Source organism: Zingiber officinale, chromosome 7A (assembly GCF_018446385.1).
Source record: "Zingiber officinale cultivar Zhangliang chromosome 7A, Zo_v1.1, whole genome shotgun sequence".
In the NCBI taxonomy this organism is placed as follows: domain Eukaryota; kingdom Viridiplantae; phylum Streptophyta; class Magnoliopsida; order Zingiberales; family Zingiberaceae; genus Zingiber; species Zingiber officinale.
Window position 1 is genome coordinate 9885662 of NC_055998.1, and position 20748 is coordinate 9906409.

The 20748-nt window shown below is 37.4% G+C and overlaps 2 protein-coding genes and 1 long non-coding RNA gene across 3 annotated transcripts; all 3 read right to left on the reverse strand.

Annotated features, from left to right (window-relative positions):
* Nucleotides 1–4421: 4421 nt before the first annotated feature.
* LOC122000961 (histone H4) lies at nt 4422–5142 on the reverse strand. The gene is made up of 2 exons (XM_042555481.1): nt 5018–5142; nt 4422–4938 (listed from the first exon to the last, which is right to left on the reverse strand). The coding sequence occupies exon 2, from the start codon at nt 4897–4899 to the stop codon at nt 4588–4590; it is 312 nt and encodes a 103-aa protein (XP_042411415.1). The 5' UTR covers nt 4900–4938; nt 5018–5142; the 3' UTR covers nt 4422–4587.
* An 8866-nt stretch (nt 5143–14008) lies between these two features.
* Nucleotides 14009–15033, reverse strand: LOC121999913. Its single transcript, XM_042554537.1, has 2 exons — nt 14715–15033; nt 14009–14637 (listed from the first exon to the last, which is right to left on the reverse strand). The coding sequence occupies exons 1-2, from the start codon at nt 14820–14822 to the stop codon at nt 14146–14148; spliced, it is 600 nt and encodes a 199-aa protein (XP_042410471.1). The 5' UTR covers nt 14823–15033; the 3' UTR covers nt 14009–14145.
* A 4738-nt stretch (nt 15034–19771) lies between these two features.
* On the reverse strand, nt 19772–20478 carry LOC121999914. The gene is made up of 3 exons (XR_006116824.1): nt 20306–20478; nt 20086–20195; nt 19772–19830 (listed from the first exon to the last, which is right to left on the reverse strand). It is a non-coding gene; the product is annotated as an uncharacterized LOC121999914 (long non-coding RNA).
* Between the last annotated feature and the right edge of the window lie 270 nt (nt 20479–20748).

Here is a 20748-nt window from a genome sequence, read left to right on the forward strand (position 1 = left end):
GTATCTTATAAATAATTACATAATCAATTGTTATGGTTAAGTGAGGTAGATATATTCATTAGTATGTAAAGATATATAGATTGGAAATAATCAGAGATGGGATTAGAGGGATCACTCAATAAGTGAAATGGGAAAGAAAACATATTATACTTGTACTAGGTTGCTATAGAATAGGTATCTCAAATACGTACAAGGTTGCTCTCTTGTAGGAATAGGTAACCGTTGAAAAGATACCCATTGTTTTTGGCATAAAGAAATTTTCCTCTTGGGATCACCTCAGTCATAGATATAATTGAATAAAAGATGCATATGAGGCTCCGCACCTTTTCTATCTTAATTGTTGTCATTCACGATGCTACTACAGGCTATGCAATGTTATATTTTATAGTCGTAATTAAGTAGGCTAAGCCCGTAGAAGGCTCAGTAGTAGGGAAGATCAATAAAAAAGTGGATTACCTTTGTTAGTTGTTGCTGCGGAGCTGCGGAGTGCAGAGTGCTGCGGAGCTACGGAGTGCGACTGCTGCGGAGCTGTGCAGCTCGGAGTGCGGAGTGATGAGTGATGAGGAGAGGGGGAAAATATATAGTAATTTGTGATGTGAGTGGAGGGCGGTGAAGAGGTAAGCGGTTATTAGTGGCCACATTATTAATCATTTTATTATAAACTAAACCATTTCATTTGTCAAATGAAAGGAACTGCATCAGCATGTTGATGCGGCTTGTTTGAATTTACATTAAAAATGGAAGTCTTTTAACCGATTCAATCAGTTTTTCAATCGATTTAGGTAATCGATTAAACGAAGAAACAGTAAATGTTATCGTTCCTCTATAAAAGCTAATCAATTAAATCAATCGATTGAATTTTTAATCGATTGAAACAACCGATTAAAATAAAAAAAAAAGAATTGTGAATAGTAAACCATGCATTTATATACATGAACACTTGTTTATTTGATTAATAAATCTTTGCGACAAGGAGTAGTTTAACAGTCATGTTTTTCATTAATTATAATCGTTGCTCTAAGTAGCCAAAACCTCGGTACCATAACCATTGTCAATGCAGTTTTTGGCTTAAAACCCCTTTATTTGATGAAGTTCTCGCTAAGGCATTCCGAGTCGATCAAAAGACTATCGATCAACTTCAAGCTCAGTTCTGGATGGATAACAACAATTAGCTAGATAGGAGCTAGTCGTTGCTTCCAAGTAAGTGGCGGGGCATTTCTGCACTCCCATTCAAACAAGTGATGCCCTAGTGTACCCTCTGGCATGAATTCATACACCAAAAGTCTTTCTTGGCCATCAACACAATATCCAAGAAGTGCAACCAAGTTCTGATATCTGACCTTTCTAAAAACTTCAAACTAGATATACTTCTCTTCACAGCAATTAATGTTCCACTAAGATCCCCTTTGTTAACGATTCCAAAACTTCACTTGCCCAATATAAAATCCTCACTGAAATTATTTGTGATCATTTTCAATGCTTCAATAGACATATGCAAGCTTTGAGGTTCATCAAGGTATGCATTTACACTCTCAATGGTAAGTTCAAATTTCTCCTTGCTCTTCTTTTTGAGGTGATGCAGTAAAAAATTGAAATATGAAAATTTTGAAAATGAATTTAATGTATTTCCTGATTACGAATTGTCTTATTGGAAATAATTGAATTATGTGATTCCAAGATAGTCAAATGGGAGGAGAATAAAAAAGAGGAATTTCCAGACAATGCCTGTAGGTCCTTTTCTAATCATATTTTCATTATCTAATTCTTATAATTTTATGTCTTTTTAATATGTTTTCTAAAGACCATGTTAATGAAGACCATCATGTGAATTTTATAGGTTTTAATAAATTTATCTGCTGATGTCTCTTTTTTTTTTACAATTCATTTTATATAGATTTAGATTTAGATTTATTATTTTTTCATAAAGGAGATATTGTTTTATTGAATTAGTTAGATTTTATAGAGGATCAAGCTTCACATTAGGGGTGGGGAAAAATATTAAAATTTCGATATACTGCACATACCGTATCGAAATTTATTGAATTATACCGATTTTATGGTATACCAAAAAATTTGGTACAATATTATACTGTACCGAAGTTTTTAGTATCGGTATCGATATACGATTTTTAGCGAAATTTTTGATATACCATACCGATACCGAAAATTTACCCTGAACAAGATGAATACTAGAATTTCGGTATATCGAAATTCCGACACGATATTGGTAGGAAATTTTTTTATACCGTATTTTTCGGCATGGTAATGGTATGTGGGTTGATGGTTCGGTATACCGTACCGAACCATCCCTAAAAACTGATAGGAATGCTAAGATACTCATATTTTATAAAATGTCTCTTATAAATAATTACATAATAAGTTGTTAAGGTTAAGTGAGGTAGATATATTCATTAGTCTGTAAAGATATATAGATAGGAAACGATCAGAGATGGGATTAAGAGGGATCACTCAATAAGTGAAATGGGAAAGAAAACATATTATATTTATGTTGGGTTGCTCGAGAATAGGTACCCCAAATAAGTACAAGTTTGCTCCCTTGTAGGAATAGGTAACCGTTGGAGAGATACTCATTGTTTTTGGCATAAAGAAATTTTCCCCGTGGGATCACCTTAGTCATTAATGTAATTGAATGAAAGATGCATATGAGGCTCCGCACCTTTTCTATCTTAATTGTTATCATTCACGAGGCCAGCAGCAGGCTATGCACTGTTATGTTTTATTGTCGTAATGAGGTAGGTTGAGCCCGTAGCAGGCTCAGCAGCATGAAAGATCAATAAAAAAGTGGATTACCTTTGCTAGTTGCTGCTGCGGAGTGCAGAGTGAGTATTGCGGAGCTGTGCAACTCGGAGTGCGGAGTGATAAGTGATGAGGGGAAAATATATAGTAATTTGTGATGTGAGTAGAGGACGGTGGAAAGGTTAACGGTTATTAGTGGTGATGTTATTAATCATTTTATTAGAAACTAAATCATTTCATTTGTCGAATGAAAGAAACTGTATCAGCATGTTGATGCAGCTTGTTTGAACTTACATTAAAAACGAAAGTTTTTTAATCGATACAAGCCATTTTTCAATCGATTTAGGTAATCGATTAAACGAAGAAATAGTAAACATTACTGTTCCTATGTAAAAACAAAAGAAAATAAAATTTTAATCAACTAAATTTGTAATCGATTGAAAAAATCGAATAAAATGAAAAAAAAATTGTAAATAGTAATCCATTCATTTATATACATGAACACTTGTTTATTTATTAATAAATCTTTGTGACGTGGAGCAATTTAACAACCATGTTTTTGATTAATTGTATCACTGAGCTGAGCTAGTAATTCTGATGATGAATAAAATCTAAATTTGGTACATGCATGAGAAGAAAGATTATGAAATGGTAAACGTGCATAACATGCTCAGTCTTTGCTTGCTCCTTAATCATCTAAGTAACTACTTGCTCTTATCTTATTACTTGGAATGTAAAAGAAGAATTTCAAATTTATTACTTGGAAAATAAAAGAAGATTTGAATAGATGTACTCTTTGATAAACAATAAAATTATATATATATATATATATATATATTACATCCAACATATATATCTCTCTGAGACAATGATAAATAATATATAACCAAACTAAATTAATTATTTTTAAAAAAATTATGTACTAAAAGCATTGACAACTTAAGATTATCTGAATAAATTGAATCATTTATGCCTTGAGAGGAGTTACAAAATTTCTATAAATTCTCTGAAAAGAATCCTTCAACCCCAAATTATATTTTATATATATATATATATATATATATATAATTAAAATCACTAAACACTATAATATCGAGTTTAGTATTTATCAATTAAATCTAAATTACTTAAATCACATTCAAAAAATATTTAATTTAATTACTACCACACAAAATTCTTCATGTTATAACAAATAACTTTTACATAGTATAGCAATTACTTTTATCCCATAACTTTTAAAACAACGCTAAATTTAATAACATTTCCGAGATGAATTTTTAAAAGTACTCCTGTTTAAATTTTTTGAAAAATAAAATTCTCACCAAATATTTCTGAAACGCTCTTTTAAATTTTACCCTTATTTTTCACATCCGGAAAATTAATTTAATCTGCAGATTGACCAGCTTCGTTAAAATATAATTTACTATTTTATTTTTCACAAATTGTACCGCCTACGCTTTTTCTGCATTTCCTTTAGATTTGATTTATTATATCAAATCCCTTTTTTAATATTATTCAACTTATGATTACGTATTTCTTTTACCACAATGCCTAAGATCCTCAAGAAAGAAACCGAAAATAAAATAGAAAAGATCGTACAATACTAGTCAATTGCAGTTAATCCTCCAGAATACCGCAGAAAAAAATAAAAATGCACCAACAAGAGAACAATGAGCAGATCACTTGAAGGTAAGAAAAACAAGCAGTTACACATGGACACAAGTTCTAGAAGCATGGCTGGACCAAAAAAAACCCTAATCCTGCAATTCTAATATGAAACCACAAGTTTTCCAATTTCTTGACAGCAAGACTTTTGTCAAAGACAAAACCCTAACCACCGAAACCATACAGAGTCCTACCTTGCCTCTTTAGAGCATATACTACGTCCATGGCGGTGACAGTCTTCCGGCGCGCGTGCTCAGTGTAGGTCACCGCATCGCGGATAACGTTCTCTAGGAAGATCTTGAGGACGCCACGGGTCTCCTCGTAGATGAGGCCGCTGATACGCTTTACGCCGCCCCTCCTTGCCAGTCGGCGAATCGCAGGCTTGGTGATGCCCTGGATATTGTCGCGGAGCACCTTGCGATGGCGCTTAGCCCCACCCTTACCCAAACCCTTGCCGCCCTTTCCACGCCCCGACATCGCCTCGCCTCGCCTCCGACGAATCTCAGATGGCAAAATCTGACGAGAAAAAGCTTTTGAGAAGGAAATAATTTGAGGCAAAAGATTTAGAAACGGGTAGGGAGAAGCGAGAGCTAACCTGAATGGCTCAAGAACGGAGAATCTCGCACTCGGTGTTGCGCGATCAAGTGGATCTGGCGATAGTTTTATAGCGGCTGAGGCACGAGCTTGGAGACCTCCGTTGCGAAATTTTAGGTGATGTCTTCCATTGATTTGTTGAGATCGACGGTTAGATTTGGATCATTTTTCGTAGACACGGATCGGTGAGGTGGAGGGCTGGCAATGGCTATAACTGCGGCACGGGGATCGCTGAGATGGCAAGTTACATGAATTAGTCCGTGGGTGGATTAGTTAAAAAAAATACTTTGTGAAAAAAAAGGAATTACCATTGAAATTATCAGAAAGATATTTGATTGTAATTGTTTTTTAAATGTAAAAAAAATGAAATATGAGAATTGCCCTAAAGGCACGCATCCAGAGCTTGCAATTGACCAAAGAATCCCTATGTTTTGAAAATGCCCTAAAGTATATCTTTTTCCTATTTTACCTTTCTGTGAAATTTGATCTTCTTCGCCCTCTCTCTTTGTCTTTTCTCTCTCCTAAAGATACTATCTTATTTTTTTCTTTATACTCTCTTCTCTTTCTATGTTTTTTTTCTTTATCCTCTCTTCTCTTTTGCTATCTTTCCTATACGTTTGCAATAACGATGGCTTATTATGACGAAAGCCCCAGCTAACTGGCATAATTGATTCATGCAATGTCTTATCCCTTCCTTACGTACCCTGTTGTGACTAGGTGAATCCCCTTATAATTCATCTCCCTTCCGGTAGTGGAGGGGCTATCAACTTTTATTATCAACGGTAATTTACCAAAGGATACACTTGAAAATCTGAATTTACCAAAAGACGTACATTATTTTGATATTTATCAAACAGCGCACTTTTTTAAAAGTATTTTCTATTTTACCCTCATGATAATTTGACTTTTTCTATTGTTTTTCTTTTTTCTCTCTCCTCTGTCGGCAGAATATAGGAATAACATTAGTCAATCTTTAATCACATTTTAATACATTTGAAGAAGCCAAAATAAATAATGGACACCAGATTTGGACTCCTTACCATTTTAGAAATCCACAGGAACTTAAATGGGTGCAATCGGAGCTTTCTAGGTCGATCAGTGGGTTACGGTCAAAACCCACTGATGGACCGAGAGAGCTCCGATTGCACTCATTTCAGTTTCTATGGATTTCTAAAATTACAAGGAGTTCAAATATGGTGTACATTATTTATTTTGACTTTTTATAGATGTTAACAAGCAAAATCAAATAATCGGAGCCCACGTTGGGCCTGATTTGAGTCCATATCAGGCCCAATGTGAGTTTTTTTGCCGATTCTTTGATTTTGCTTGTTAACATCTATAAAAAGTCGAAATAAATAATGTACACCATATTTGAACTCCTTTTAATTTTAGAAATCCATAGAAACTGAAATGAGTGCAATCGGAGCTCTCTAGGTCCATCAGTGGGTTTTGACCGAAATCCACTGATCGACATAGAAAGCTCCGATTGCACCCATTTAAGTTCCTGTGGATTTCTAAAATTACAAGGAGTGAAAATATGATGTCCATTATTATTTTTGGCACTCCTAATGGTGGACCAGAGGTTTTGAAAAACCCTAAATCTCTCTTTCTTTTTTTTTCCTTTTTTTTTGTTTAGGCATGATATGAAGAGATATCATGCCCACGTTGGGCCTGATATCTCTTCATATCCGGATATGGGAGAAATCAAGCTTAGATACAACAAAAAATTAAAAAAAAAAAATAAATAAAAATAAAGAGAGACTTAGGGTTTTCAAAACCTCTGGTCCACCACTAGGAGTGTCAAAAATAATAATGAACACCATATTTTCACTCCTTGTAATTTTAGAAATTCATAGAAACTGAAATGGATACAATCGGAGCTTTCTAGGTCGATCAGTGTGTTTCGATCAAAACCCACTGATGGACCTAGAGAGCTCCGATTGGACCCATTTTTCTAAAATGCAAGGAGTTCAAATATGGTGTCCATTATTTATTTTTTTTATAGATGTTAACAAGCAAAATCAAAGAATCGATAAAACGTTGGGCCTGATATGGAATCATATCAGCCCAAGGGCCTGATATCATTCCATATCGGGCCCACGCCGCCCCGATTTGAGTCATATCGTGCCCAATGTGGGCTTTTACCGATTTTTATTTTTGCTTGTTAACATATAAAAAGTCAAATAAATAATGAACACCATATTGAACTCCTTGCATTTTAGAAATCCATAGCGAAATGGGTGCGATCGGGCTCTCAGATCCGTCGATTTTGAAACCCATTGATCGATCTGTAAAGCTCGATTGCACCCATTTCATTCTATAATTTCTAAAATTACAAGGAGTGAAAATATGGTGTCCATTATTTTTTATTAGTGGTAGACCAGAGGTTTTGAAAACCCTAAATCTCTCTTTCTTTTCTTTTTTTTGTTTAGGCTTGATACGAAGAGATATCATGTTAAGCGTTGGCCGATATCTCCCATATCGGGCCCAATGTGGGCCTGATACGAGAGATATCGCAACAAAAAAAATAAAAAATAAAAAGAAATAAAGAGAGATTTAGGTTTTCAAAACCTCTGATCCACCACTAGGAATGCAAAAATAATAATGGACATCATATTTTCACTCCTTGTAATTTTAGAAATTATAGAATGAAATGGGTCGAGCACAGATCGATCGATGGGTTTCGCCAAAACCCACCGATAGACCAGAGAGCCCGATCACCCATTTTAATTTCTATGGATTTCTAAAATATGGTGTTCATTATTTATTTTGACTTTTTATATATGTTAACAAGCAAAATCAAAGGGCCTGATATAGACTCAAATCAGGCCCAACGTGGGCCTGATATGGAATGATATTAGGCCCACGTTGGGGTTGATATGGAATGATATCAGACCCACTTTGGGCCTGATATGATTCCATATCAGGCCCAACGTGGGCTTTTATGTCGATTCTTTGATTTTGCTTGTTAACATCTATAAAAAGCCAAAATAAATAATGGACACCATATTTGAACTCCTTGTAATTTTAGAAATCCATAGAAACTGAAATGGGTGCAATCGGAGCTCTCTAGGTCCATCAGTGGGTTTTGACCGAAACCCACTGATCGACCTAGAAAGCTCCGATTGTACCCATTTCAGTTTCTATGAATTTCTAAAATTACAAGGAGTGAAAATATGGTGTCCATTATTATTTTTGGCACTCCTAGTGGTGGACCAGAGGTTTTGAAAACCCTAAATCTCTCTTTATTTCTTTTTTTTTTTGTTGTATCTAGGCCTGATATCTCCCATATCAGGCCCACATTGGGCCTGATATGGGGAGATATCAGGCCTAGATACAACAAGATATAAAGACATAACACATCATGAAATAAACAAAAAAAAAAAAGAAAGAAAGAGAGATTTAGGGTTTTTCAAAACCTCTGGTCTATCACTAGGAGTGCCAAAAATAATAATGGGCACTATATTTTCACTCCTTGTAATTTTAGAATTATGAATGGGTGCACCGAGCTTTCAGATCGATCGAATTTCGGCCAAAACCCACCGATGGACCCAGAGCCTCGATTGCACCCATTTCGCTTTCATGGATTTCTAAAATCGCAAGGAGTTCAAATATGGTGTTCATTATTTATTTTGACTTTATATATGTTAACAGTAAAATCAAAGAATCGGTAAAACCCACATTGGGCACGATATAGACTTAAAGCCCAACGGGCCCGATATAGAATGATATCGAGCCCAACGGCTTTTATGTCGATTCTTTGATTTTACTTGTTAACATCTATAAAGTCAAAATAAATAATGGACACCATATTTGAACTCCTGCATTTTAGAATCATGAAAGCGAAATGGGTCCAAGAGCTCTCAGTCCATGGGTTTTGACCAAACTCACTTATCGACCAAAGCTCCGATTGCACCCATTCAGTTTCTATGAATTTCTAAAATTACAAGGAGTGAAAATATGGTGTCCATTATTATTTTTGGCACTCCTAGTGGTGGACCAGAGGTTTTGAAAACCCTAAATCTCTCTTTATTTCTTTTTTTTTATTTTTTTATTTTTTGTTGTATCTAGGCCTGATTTCTCCCATATCAGGCCCACATTGGGCCTGATATGGGGAGATATCAGGCCCACATTGGGCCTGATATGAAGAGATATCAGGCCCAACGTGGGCATGATATCTCTTCATATCATGCCTAAACAAAAAAAAAGGAAAAAAAAAGAAAGAGAGATTTAGGGTTTTTCAAAACCTCTGGTCCACCATTAGGAGTGCCAAAAATAATAATGGACATCATATTTTCACTCCTTGTAATTTTAGAAATTCATAGAAACTGAAATGGGTGCAATCGGAGCTTCACTGATGGACCTAGAGAGCTCCGATTGCACTCATTTCAGTTTCTATGGATTTCTAAAATTACAAGGAGTTCAAATTTGGTGTACATTATTTATTTTGCTTTTTATAGATGTTAACAAGCAAAATCAAAGAATCAGCAAAAAAAACCCACATTGGGCCTGATATGGACTCCAATCAGGCCTAACGTGGGCCTGATATGGAATGATATCAGGCCCAACATGGACTTTTATGTCGATTCTTTGATTTTGCTTGTTAACATCTATAAAAAGTCAAAATAAATAATGTATAGATATTTGAACTCCTTGTAATTTTAGAAATCCATAGAAACTGAGCTCTCTAGGTCCATCAGTGGGTTTTGACCGAAACTCACTGATCGACCTAGAAAGCTCCGATTGCACCCATTTAAGTTCCTGTGGATTTCTAAAATTGCAAGGAGTCCAAATTTGGTGTCCATTATTTATTTTGGCTTCTTCAAATGTATTAAAATGTGATTAAAGATTGACTAATGTTATTCCTATATTCTGCCGATAGAGGAGAGAGAGAAGTGAGAGAAATATAATGAAGAAAAGAAAAACAATAGAAAAAGTCAAATTATCATGAGGGTAAAATAGGAAATGCTTTTAACAAAGTGCGCTCTTTGGTAAATACCAAAGTAGTGTACACCTTTTGGTAAATTCAGATTTTCAAGTGCGCCTTTTGGTAAATTACCGTATTATCAATGGCTATTTAGATACTAATTTTTAAAAATCAACACTTTAATTACATTAACACTGCTAATGGTGCTAATTTACATTGTCACGAGTATGGTATAATTCAGATAATGTCCAACATAGACTTGATTTACCAAAGATTATTTTAGCTGAAAGTTAGCATAATATTATAACATCTTTGAGAAGTGAAAATAAATAATAGAAAGTACCGTTGGACTTCTTACAGGCTCAAACCCCCCCCCCCCCTCCACACAAGACTTGAATCAAATCAAATCGAATTTATGTGTTGGCACAATATCCCCTGAGTCAAGGTTGATCAGGCTGACTAAGTTTGAGTTTTGATATTTGAATTTTGATGTTTGATAATATATAGAGATTACAGGTGCAATCGCTCATTTGGGAGAATTGTTTAATTCCCTTCTAGTCAAAATTTGACCAGTTTCATGAGAAGAAAAGTCAAGTAGGTCAACGTTGACTGGATATTTGACTGGAAAAGTCCTAACTGGAGGTTAGGTAAGGGTAAGGCCAATAGGATGGTTGGTAGAAGAAGAAAAGTCAAGTAGGTCAAGGTTGACCGGATACTTGACTGAAAAAGTCCTAATTGGAAGTTAGGCAAGGGCAAATCCAATAGGAAGGTTAGCAGAAAAGGAAAATCTAAGTGGATCGGTGTTGACCGGACACTTGGTGTGAGAAGTCCTAGTGAGTGAAGCTAGACAGTTGGGAAGTCTCGATGAGTAAAGTCAGGCAGAAGAAAATTTCTAGTAAGTGAGACTAGGAGAAAGTCCTAGTAAGTGAAGTCAGACAGTTAAAAATCCTAATAAGTGAAGATAGGTGAATGTCTTAGTGAATAAAGCTAAACAGTTGAAAATCCTAGTAAGTGAAACTAGGTAAAAGTCTTGGTGAGTAAAGTCAGACAAAAGGAAAAACCTAATGAGTGAAGCTAGGTGAAAGTCCCGGTGAGTGAAGCCATGTGGCGAGAAGTCCTAGTGAGTGAAGTTAGGCAATGGAAAAACCTGATGAGTGAAGTCAAGCAGTGAAAATCCAAGTGGGTCAAGGATCACTGGACATCTGGTGATTGGAAGCTCAAGTAGATTAAAGGATTAACTAGATACTTGACACAAGAAGAAAAGTCCAAGTGGGTTAAAAGATTGACTGAACACTTGGTGAAAAAGTCCCAGCAGATTAAGGTTGATCTCGGATGTTAGGCAATGAGGAGTTCCAACAGGTTAAGGTTGATCGGATATTGGGTTTGAAAATTCTAGATTTATGTTAGGCAAGTTAAGGGTTGGTCAATCGATCGAGTAAACAATTGAACCAGAGCCTACTCGATCAGTCGATCGATTGAGAGTGTGTTGCAAGCGAAGGCAACCCAATCAATCAACCGATTGATTGGGGAGACATTTTCTCAAGCACAGAGAGGTTCCCCTCGATTGGGACTGGATTTCTCGCAAGGATGCGAGGAAGTCGGAATCGATTAGTCAATTGATTTTGAAATTTTTCAGGGAGAGCATAGAGGTGCTCTAAATCAATCGGTTAATCGATTCAAGACTACCCAATCGATTGAGATATGACCGTTACGCAGGTCTCAATCAATTCGAATCCTTAAAAGCGCAATATAAAGGCGACGACAAGTTCTAACGCTACATCTCTTCTCCACATCCCTTCATGCCAATTCTTGGAACTCTTGGGAAGAAAAGTGTTGCTGCATTTCTCATCTTCAAGAGGCATTTAAAGCAAGAGAAGCTCAAGGATTCAAGGTTCAAAGTGTCAAATCATTTTCGATTTGTATTTACATTTGTTTCATTGTTTCGAGTTATATTTCCTTTTTTTTTAGTTATACGAGGTTTCTCCATCTTCGGTTGTTTTCAAGAAAAAGTTGTTTACATAGTGGAGAATGTGTTGTGTGTGAATCCTTAGATTAATTACTTCTTCTTGAGGTAGATACCAAGTAAATCCTATTGTTAGCATTGGAGAACTTAGGTTCAAGTATTCCGTTGTAAATCATCACCACCGAAGCAAGTGAACAAGCGCAACATGCTATTTACTCCCCTAGCTCCGAAGTGTGTCAATATTATGTAGATTTATCAATGAGTTTTAATTAAATCTATTTAGATCCATCAATGAGTTTCAATTGGATCTGGGTTCTAAGAAATTATACACATTGGACTTGATCTAAATAAGATTAGATCCGTTGTAATGCTGATTCAACATCGAGAAAAGAGAAGAAATGATAAAGAAGGGAAATTATATCCATAGGAGAGAGAGAGAAAAAAAAAAGGAGGAACTAGGAAAAAAAATCAGATTTGAGATTGGTAAAATGAGAAAATTGGGGAAAATATACAAAATGTTAGATATTTTTAAACTTTGGGGTGTGTTTTGGAGATCCCAAACTTTGGGTGCCACTTTGGACAATTCCCGTTTGAAATACAAAGACAAATATGTCATTTTTTTATTTCTTTAATATTTTATAATTTTTTTTATTAAAAATGTGTCTTAAAAATTTTAAAGTGTGAAAAAAAATTGTAATCCTTCTGTGATTTTTTTTTTACTTTGGCAATATATTTTTTAAATCTAGTATTAAAATTTTTGAATTGACTAATGACCGACTTACTCATGAAAATTTTCTACTAGATATTAGAATATTTTATTTTTATTACAATGGAAAAGTACCTTATAAAAAACTCATTTAAAATACTATCATATCAATCAATAAATTTATTACATAGTATTTTTGGCATTTAAAGATAGAGTATTTTTAATGAATTAATGGATAAAGTTTTTATTTTTAGTAGACGATTAATCTAAAAATATTGGATGGATGAACTGTTTGTTGTGAATATTTTTTTTATTTATCTTAATAATTGATCCTGTCCAAAAGTATCGAGGATGGCAGCCGAGGATGTGGACACTGAGTGGGTGACACGTGGGCTATCCTCCGATCTGCAACACAATAAACGTCAATATCAAAACGAGGAAGGGGTCCCCGGCAATGACTCTCAGATGCTCAAGTCAATCACCGGAGCAACAAGAAAGTGGAGCAACAGTAGAACAGTAGAGAATAAGCATGAGTAGTGAATTCTGCGTACCTCCATCGGTTACTTCGGACCCCCTTTATGTAGAGCTCTTGTAGCTCGTGGGCTCATTTCTCAATACGAGCACGTTTTCTCAAGTTTTCCATGAAAAGATCAAATAGTAAAGTGCTCTTCACACCCTATCTTAACGGGATGTATGCATCTTCTGACAGGATAGTAGAAGATTCCACCGTACGATCTGCCCACTGGTCATGCCTCCTGTTAGCGGTACCATCTTCCAAAAGGATGTCGAGGGATACTAGTGTTCCTGTTGCCCGACTGAGCAAGGTAGCCGCTCGGTCGTGGCTCTTCTATCCGGGCGATCTGAGATGCTCCGTGCAAGTTCTTTTGACTTCCGCTCGTGTTTGTTTCCCGTCAGTCGGGCTTGGCCCTAGGCCGACCGACATCATGGTCTTCCGTTCGAACTTCTGACGGGGCGTTGACCACCTTGACTTTGACCTCCACCCTGGCCATTGACCCCGTCGGAAGAGCCCCCTCCTCTGTCCTCATCAATAACTAGTAGAAAAGTGTCCCCACGGGCTGGATCAGCTGGTTAGGTGTTTGCAGCTTGCCAATGAAGTCGTGGGGTCGAAGGTCGCCAGTTGCTCGCGGGGATAAAACCCTGGTCTGCTATGTCAAAAATTCCTTTGACCCCTAGTCACCTATCCTGCCCAGCATTAACAGTGATTTACTCCCTCTGGAATCTTGTGAGGTCAGGGTCAGGGGGTCGCTAGGGTGGCGGTTCCATTTTTTGGCAATAACTAATAGAAAAGTTCTATAAAATTAAAATAACTTTTAAAAATTAATCGATAAATTAAATATCTAACTCCAACTTAAAAACATCTCACAACACAGTCGTATGAAATTTAAGTAACAAAATCCTAAATAATTGAGACAAATATATTTGGATGACGACGAGGATGAAGACAAATCACTCGCTCGAAAGAAATAAGTGAACAGACTATTTACAACCAGCAAGTCCTGTGACTCCAATTTGCTATAGCAGTTTAATTCTCTGGTAAGCTAAGTAATCTCTCGATGAATAAATATCAGCTCTCATCCTTAATGACCGAATCAATTGTTCCTTGGCGTTTCTCAGTGCCATAAGAACACCCTGCACATTGTCCTCGATGTCATCGACTTCTCTAACTTGTAAATCCAGTTGATCCCCTACTGGAACAAGTGCCAACTTATTGTCATCTCGTACCGATTCCCCCACTGAACTCCCAGAGGCATCATCATCTCTAACAAGATCCTTTGATCCCAGAAAGCAAGGCCTCATTTTGACATCTTGCAGCATATCAGCATTCGCTAAGCCCGAAAGGCACTGGGAGGATGAAGAACTGACTGAACTCAAAGGCATTGCCATCTGATCGTTCCCATCCAAAACCTTGGTAGATTCCAATTTCTTCATAGCTTTCTTCAGCTTCCTTTCAGCTCTGTCTCTGCATTTGATCTCTTCAGCAAGCCTCCCCTCCAACTCTCGCAACTGCAGAAATTAAACGTCAAGATTTACAAGGTAAAATTGAAAACAAAAAAAGGAAGAGAAAATCAAAAGGAACTTGCCCTCATGGTTAACTTATCTGCTTCCTCCTTGGCAGCCTTAGAAGCCACTCTCTCAGCCAGCAGCCTCCCTCTCAAACAGTCAATCGTCCTCAACTTATCATCTTTCATTTTTCTAGAACAAAGGAGGCTTCATCAGCTACCTGCATTCCCTATCTGAACCGAGCATTTTGATCAGGATCTAATTTCCTTTCACCTGGCTGAGAAATTTATAGTAGTACAACGGGGCTCAGCATTTTGATCAAGGATTTATTAATTGCTGAGGTCAGTTGTAGGTGGACCTGTGTGCCTTCCTCAATCTACTTGTGTCTTTTTCTCCCACAAACTTGAAAATGTTGAACCACCGTCATTTAATAAATGGCATTCATTTGTGGCTTACAGGAAAAAAAAAAAGTATCTCTTTCCAATGCTATTCAGTTCCTAATACTGCAATGGATTAGATCAAAGCGACCAGCACTTTTTCTCCAGCCCAAGTGATTTACAGCGTTGCCAGTAATGAATCATGATTAGTGTTTACTGACTTGGCTTGCGGATGAAGCAGCATAGGGGCCACACACACTGAGGTGACATTATAGGACGGAATCCTGGTAAATGTTGAGTGGCTTGGGGTGCATGGACTAGATGGATTACCTGTACAGAGAAACCAGATATAGTCGAGGAATTTATTAGGTGATTCAAGGGAACTGAGCAAGTTGATCAATTAAGTTGGATAGATCGAATTCATACATGAGTTGGTTGTTCCTGATGGGTGAGAAGGGGCAGCAATTTTACTTTGCTTTTCACGGGATGAGAAGGAAGGCATCGATCAGAGCGAAAATTGAATCAAGTTGATGCATGGAATGAGGGATCAGAGAAGGACAACAAAGGGCAGGCAAAGAGACAAAGGCTCCCGCACTCGTCGCTCTTGGTTTTTGTCTACTTCTCCAGGAAAATCTAGAGGTCGAATCGGAGGCAATAGCATCGTCCACATTGAATTTAAATAGATTTTAAAATTGCTGATTTTTTTTTAAAATAGGCTTTGAATGAAAATCAAATCTAAAGTTGGCCTTCATTGGATCTAAATAGGAGCTCGATTAAGTCAAAAGAAAAAAATTATAGAGTTGTACTCGCGAATGAATGACCGTAGAATCACATGCTTAGTTTAAAGCATCGACTAGCCCAATTTTAAGTAGATGTGACTTTGCTCCAATTATTTCTCCTCTTGAAATTTAGAGCGGTATTCCTACCCTTTTCTTTCTTCTACACAAGCGCAACCACATTCAAAAAGGAAAAAGAGAATTTAGAAATGAGGTTAAGGGTTGGGGCCTTTGTCCCTTCAAATGTTAAGATAATACAAAATTCAAGTGAGGAACCTCCCCTCCTCTAAGCTCTAAGGATCAAAATTAATTTATGGTCTCTCGATCTTTTCCGTTGCACTCTATGTAGAAATTAAGAGAAAGAAAAAATTAACCATATTATTAAATCTAAAATTAATTCTTAGAAATATAGAGTATAAGATCTTATATAGTTTTAAGAAATCCTAAATTCTAAACATATAAAAAAAGACCAAATTACCCTGAAAGTTATAAACAAATAAATTTATATAATCTAACATCCTCTCTCAAATTCACGATGTTATAGCTAGAAGCATTGAGAGTTTGTCAGATAAGAAACAAAAACGTGAAGCGGAATGTGTCTTGGTAAATATATCAACAATATGTAGCTTTTAAGGAATAAAAGACAATGTGATGATGTCAATCTGAAAATGGTAACGAGGAATGTGATAATCAATTTTAATATGTTTTGTCCGCTCATGGAAAATTAAATTGCGCGTAATTTGAATAGCACTCTGATTATCACAATATAACGAAGTAAGTTGATGAAGAGAGATACCCATATCCGCAAGCAACCAACGCAATCGAACTATCTCACAAGTAGTTGAGGTCATGGCACGATACTCAGCTTCTGTGGAAGATTTAGAAATAATATCTTACTTTTTACTCTTCTAAGAAATAAGGGAATCACCAAGAAAAATGTAGAAACTAGTGGTAGATTTGCGATCCGTAGGATCACCAGCCCAATCCGCATCAGAGTATGCGTGCAGCTCAAGAGATGAAGTAGAAAGAAATAAAAGGCTTTGAAATTGAATGCCCCTAAGATACTTGAGAATACGAAGAACAGCAGTCCAATGAACTGTAGTTTGTGCAGCAACAAATTAACTAACCACATGAATAACATACGCAATATCTGGACGAGTCACGGTGAGATAAACTAACCTTCCAACAATAGTTTTGTACAAACTAGGATCCGACAAAGGTGAGTCATCAGATGGAGAATATTGAGCATTAGTCTCAATAGGAGTATCAACAACTCTATTATCAGTAAGATGAGCATGCTCAAACAGATCAGATATATACTTTGACTGAGATAAAAGATAACCTTTCGGGGAATAAGCAACCTCAATGCTTAGAAAGTAGCGTAGTATATCCAACTCTTTCATAGCAAAACAATAAGCTAACTCAGACTTCAAGGAAACAATTCCATCAGAATCATCACCAGTAATAATCATGTCATCAACATATAATGATAAAATAATATGACATGTATTCGTATATCTGACAAATAATGTTGAATCATGATTACTAAGATGAAAATCAAATGAAATAATAATTGAAGAGAGCTTCTCAAACTAAGCACGAGGTGCTTGTTTGAGACCATAAAGCACTTTACGAATCTTGCAAACTTCACTAGGTTGGTGTGAAATACCAGGAGGAGGTGTCATATAAACTTCTTCATAAAGATTACCATTTAGAAATGCATTCTTGACATTCATCTGAGATATTCTCCATCAACAAATAAAAACAACAGCAATCAGAGTACGAACAGTCGTCATTTTTGCAACAGGAGCAAATGTTTCCTCATAATCCATGTCATACTCCGGAGAATAACCTTTAGCAACAAGACGAGCTTTGTATCATTTGATAGATCCATCAGATTTAGTTTTGATCTTATATACCCAATGAGAACCAATAGTATATTTTCCTGGTGGCCATAAAACCAAATCCCATGTATGACTTTGATACAAAGCAGTTAGTGTTGGTGCAGTTTGCACTAACGGTCTAACTCAAGTTTTAATGAATGATAAATAAGTTAAGTTAGATTGTGTTATCATCTAATGACTTGATTGAGTGTGTAGGAAAAGTCCAGATTGGTCAACGGGTTGACCGGATATCTGACAAGAAATCCAGCTAGGTCAACGGGCTAGCTGGATAGCTGGTATAAAGTCCAGATAGGTCGACGGGCTGGTCGAATATTTGGCATGAAATCCATCTAGGTCAACAGGATGACCGAATAGCTGGTATGAGACATGTCCAGCTAAGTCATCGGGCCGACCGGATAGCTGGCATGAAGCCCAGACAAGTTGACGAGCTGGCCAGATATCTGAAGAGTTGGTAAGTTAAGGTAAGTCACTAGAGGAGAGTGACTTATCAATTTAAAAATTAAATTAGATTGTTAATATTAATTAATGATAGCATACACATTACTAAAAATCATGCTAACTCATTAATTGCATCTTATCAATTAATTTATTATTCATATTTATACCTTACATGTCACGCCCCAGAGGAGTCCCCGTCCGAAGAAATTTCGGCAGCATCTCCCCTGTACGGCGGACAATCTGAAACTTTCTACATATCTCCATACCTCAGCCACATGCGGCTGGAATAATAACAATAAATATAACACAACCACACAAACATCCACGCAGTTATATATAATCAAACAAAGCAGTAATACACTGACTCGAAAACCACCCTACTCAACTACACTTGTAAAGCTCAAAAACCGATGAACTCACCTCTTCTGTCGTCTAGGCAGGCATGTAGTAGAATAAAATCCAAATCCAAATCCATCGACATAATAAAATCCGTACCATGTCCATAAGTAGATTAATCCAAAAACAAAACAAGTTCAAAACATAGTCTATGAAAGAAAAACCAAAAGACTAATCATATCCTCGAGGTCTGCAGGGACCAGCAACTGGAACTCTCTTCTGACAGCATCAACCTGAAAATATCAACAATGGAGGCGGGGTGAGTCCAACACTCAGCAGGTACAACTAATATACAAAGTAGGAAAACAACACCTAGCACTAATCATGCGTACAGTCTCCTGATAAGAAAGATAAAAATGCATCTGAAGTAAACAGGATAATAACCAGGTCCTGAGTATAAGGTCAAACAGTCCGAGGGATAAGGAAATCCTGTATGCATGTCAAACATAGGTATCCAAACAATATGCAGCATATAAATGCAGCAAACACAAACATAAGCAATAAATGCATCATGCATATGATGCTAATGATGCGTCCTGGTCACCCCTGACGCCAGTCGATCATCTCACACAATAGTGAGGCAGAGTGGGTAGGGCTGTGACAACCGTGCACTCTGTCGTCACTACTCCTGATGAGTGGACGGGATGCTGTCGGAGTACACCTATCCTCCTACCCCAAATCATAAATGGGGGAGCGCAATGCTCTCAACTCCCGGTACACGATGACGGGGAGGAATCCCTGCCGGATAACACGTTGTGTCACACTACCCATGAGCGGACCAACGGTGCCTAACAGAGTCCCTGCTGCAACACACTCTGCCTGAATCGACCACTAACCCATGAGTGGTGGTGTGTGCAGATCCATGTAATTGGTGATGTGCTCAACAATAATGGAGCGGACTATCGCACAGCATGCAATCATGCATATGGTGCATGGCAATAACCATAAAAACATCCTGACCTAATCCATATATATAGAAAAGTGCACCCTAGGTCAACGAATCATATCGAATCAAAGGTACACAGAAGGTATAAAAACCTAGGTCCGGAACATGGTGAAGCATGGTATATCACTACCCCCTATAAGCATGTATAAACAAATAAAGTATACATGGGATGCAAATCAAGCAATCAATCAATCATGTATCAGATAATGGGTAGTGACTAACCGAAACAAATAAAGGACATAATTAATGCAACTTGTTAAATTCACTACTATGTATATCAAATGACATAAGTCAAAAGTACCCGCCTCCGATAAAATGGTCCAAATCTGACTCCGAGATACTCGTCTCGCGTCAAAGTCCTGTGATATCAAACATACATTTTTATTTAGCTACAAATTAAACGAATAGCTAAATAAAATCCTTAAGAACAATTTTAGGGATAAACCCTAAACCATAATCTCGACCTTCCTAAATTAAATCCAACAATTAACTAGAGTTAATTTCCCTTTAACCCTAATCATAACATTAGATTAAAAGTCTAAAGCTAATCAAATCTACCTATTCCAAACATAAACATAATCAATCTACTCGAAGTTCAAAACCCTAAACCTTACCTCAATATCCCAGTCGGGGTCACTGATCTACTGCCAAAAGTAGTGGCTGCTGGACCAAAGAGCAGCCCACAGCACCCCAATTTCCGGATCCACCAAAACAACACAACCTACTGCAATTATCGGATTGAAATGAATCAAAAGGTCAACACCACAACAAACCAGATCAACAATTAATCAAAATCCTTGCACCTACAAAATTTCCAACCAAACTAAACCTCACCGGGGACTTGATCAATGGCAGAGGGCACTAGGGCAAAGGATCTTGTCGGCTGCCGCCGCTCGGAAGAGGAGAAGAAGACTTGGTTCGAAGCTAGGGCACCAGCAGCAGGGAGTCGGCTGTGTCGCGAGCCCACAAGAGGAGGAGTCGCGGCGGCAAGGCACAGTGGTGGCAGCCGGCACTACTGTGCAGTGGCGCTTGGCGTCACAGCAGCAGTGAGGAGGGGCGTCGGCACCTAGGGCTCGGCTATTAAGGCAAGGAGGAAGATTATCGGGGTGGCTCGGTGCGTCGCCGACGGCTAGGGCTTCGGCAGCAGGGGGTTTAAGGCTTCGGCGTAGGCTGTGGTGGCGGCGAGAGGTGGCTAGGGCAGAGGCTAGCTTCCGGCCGAGAGGGGCGGACGGCGGTGTCTCGTCGGACCAGAGGAGGAGGCGTCGGCGGTGACGCTA

Bases quoted from the DNA above. Each gene is read 5' to 3' on its own strand.
- LOC122000961 (XM_042555481.1), bottom strand. From the start codon at position 4,899: ATGTCGGGGCGTGGAAAGGGCGGCAAGGGTTTGGGTAAGGGTGGGGCT.
- LOC121999913 (XM_042554537.1), bottom strand. From the start codon at position 14,822: ATGAAAGATGATAAGTTGAGGACGATTGACTGTTTGAGAGGGAGGCTG. The intron at 14,638-14,714 runs GCAAGTTCCTTT...TAATTTCTGCAG, and splicing joins CAGATAAGTTAACCATGAGG to TTGCGAGAGTTGGAGGGGAG.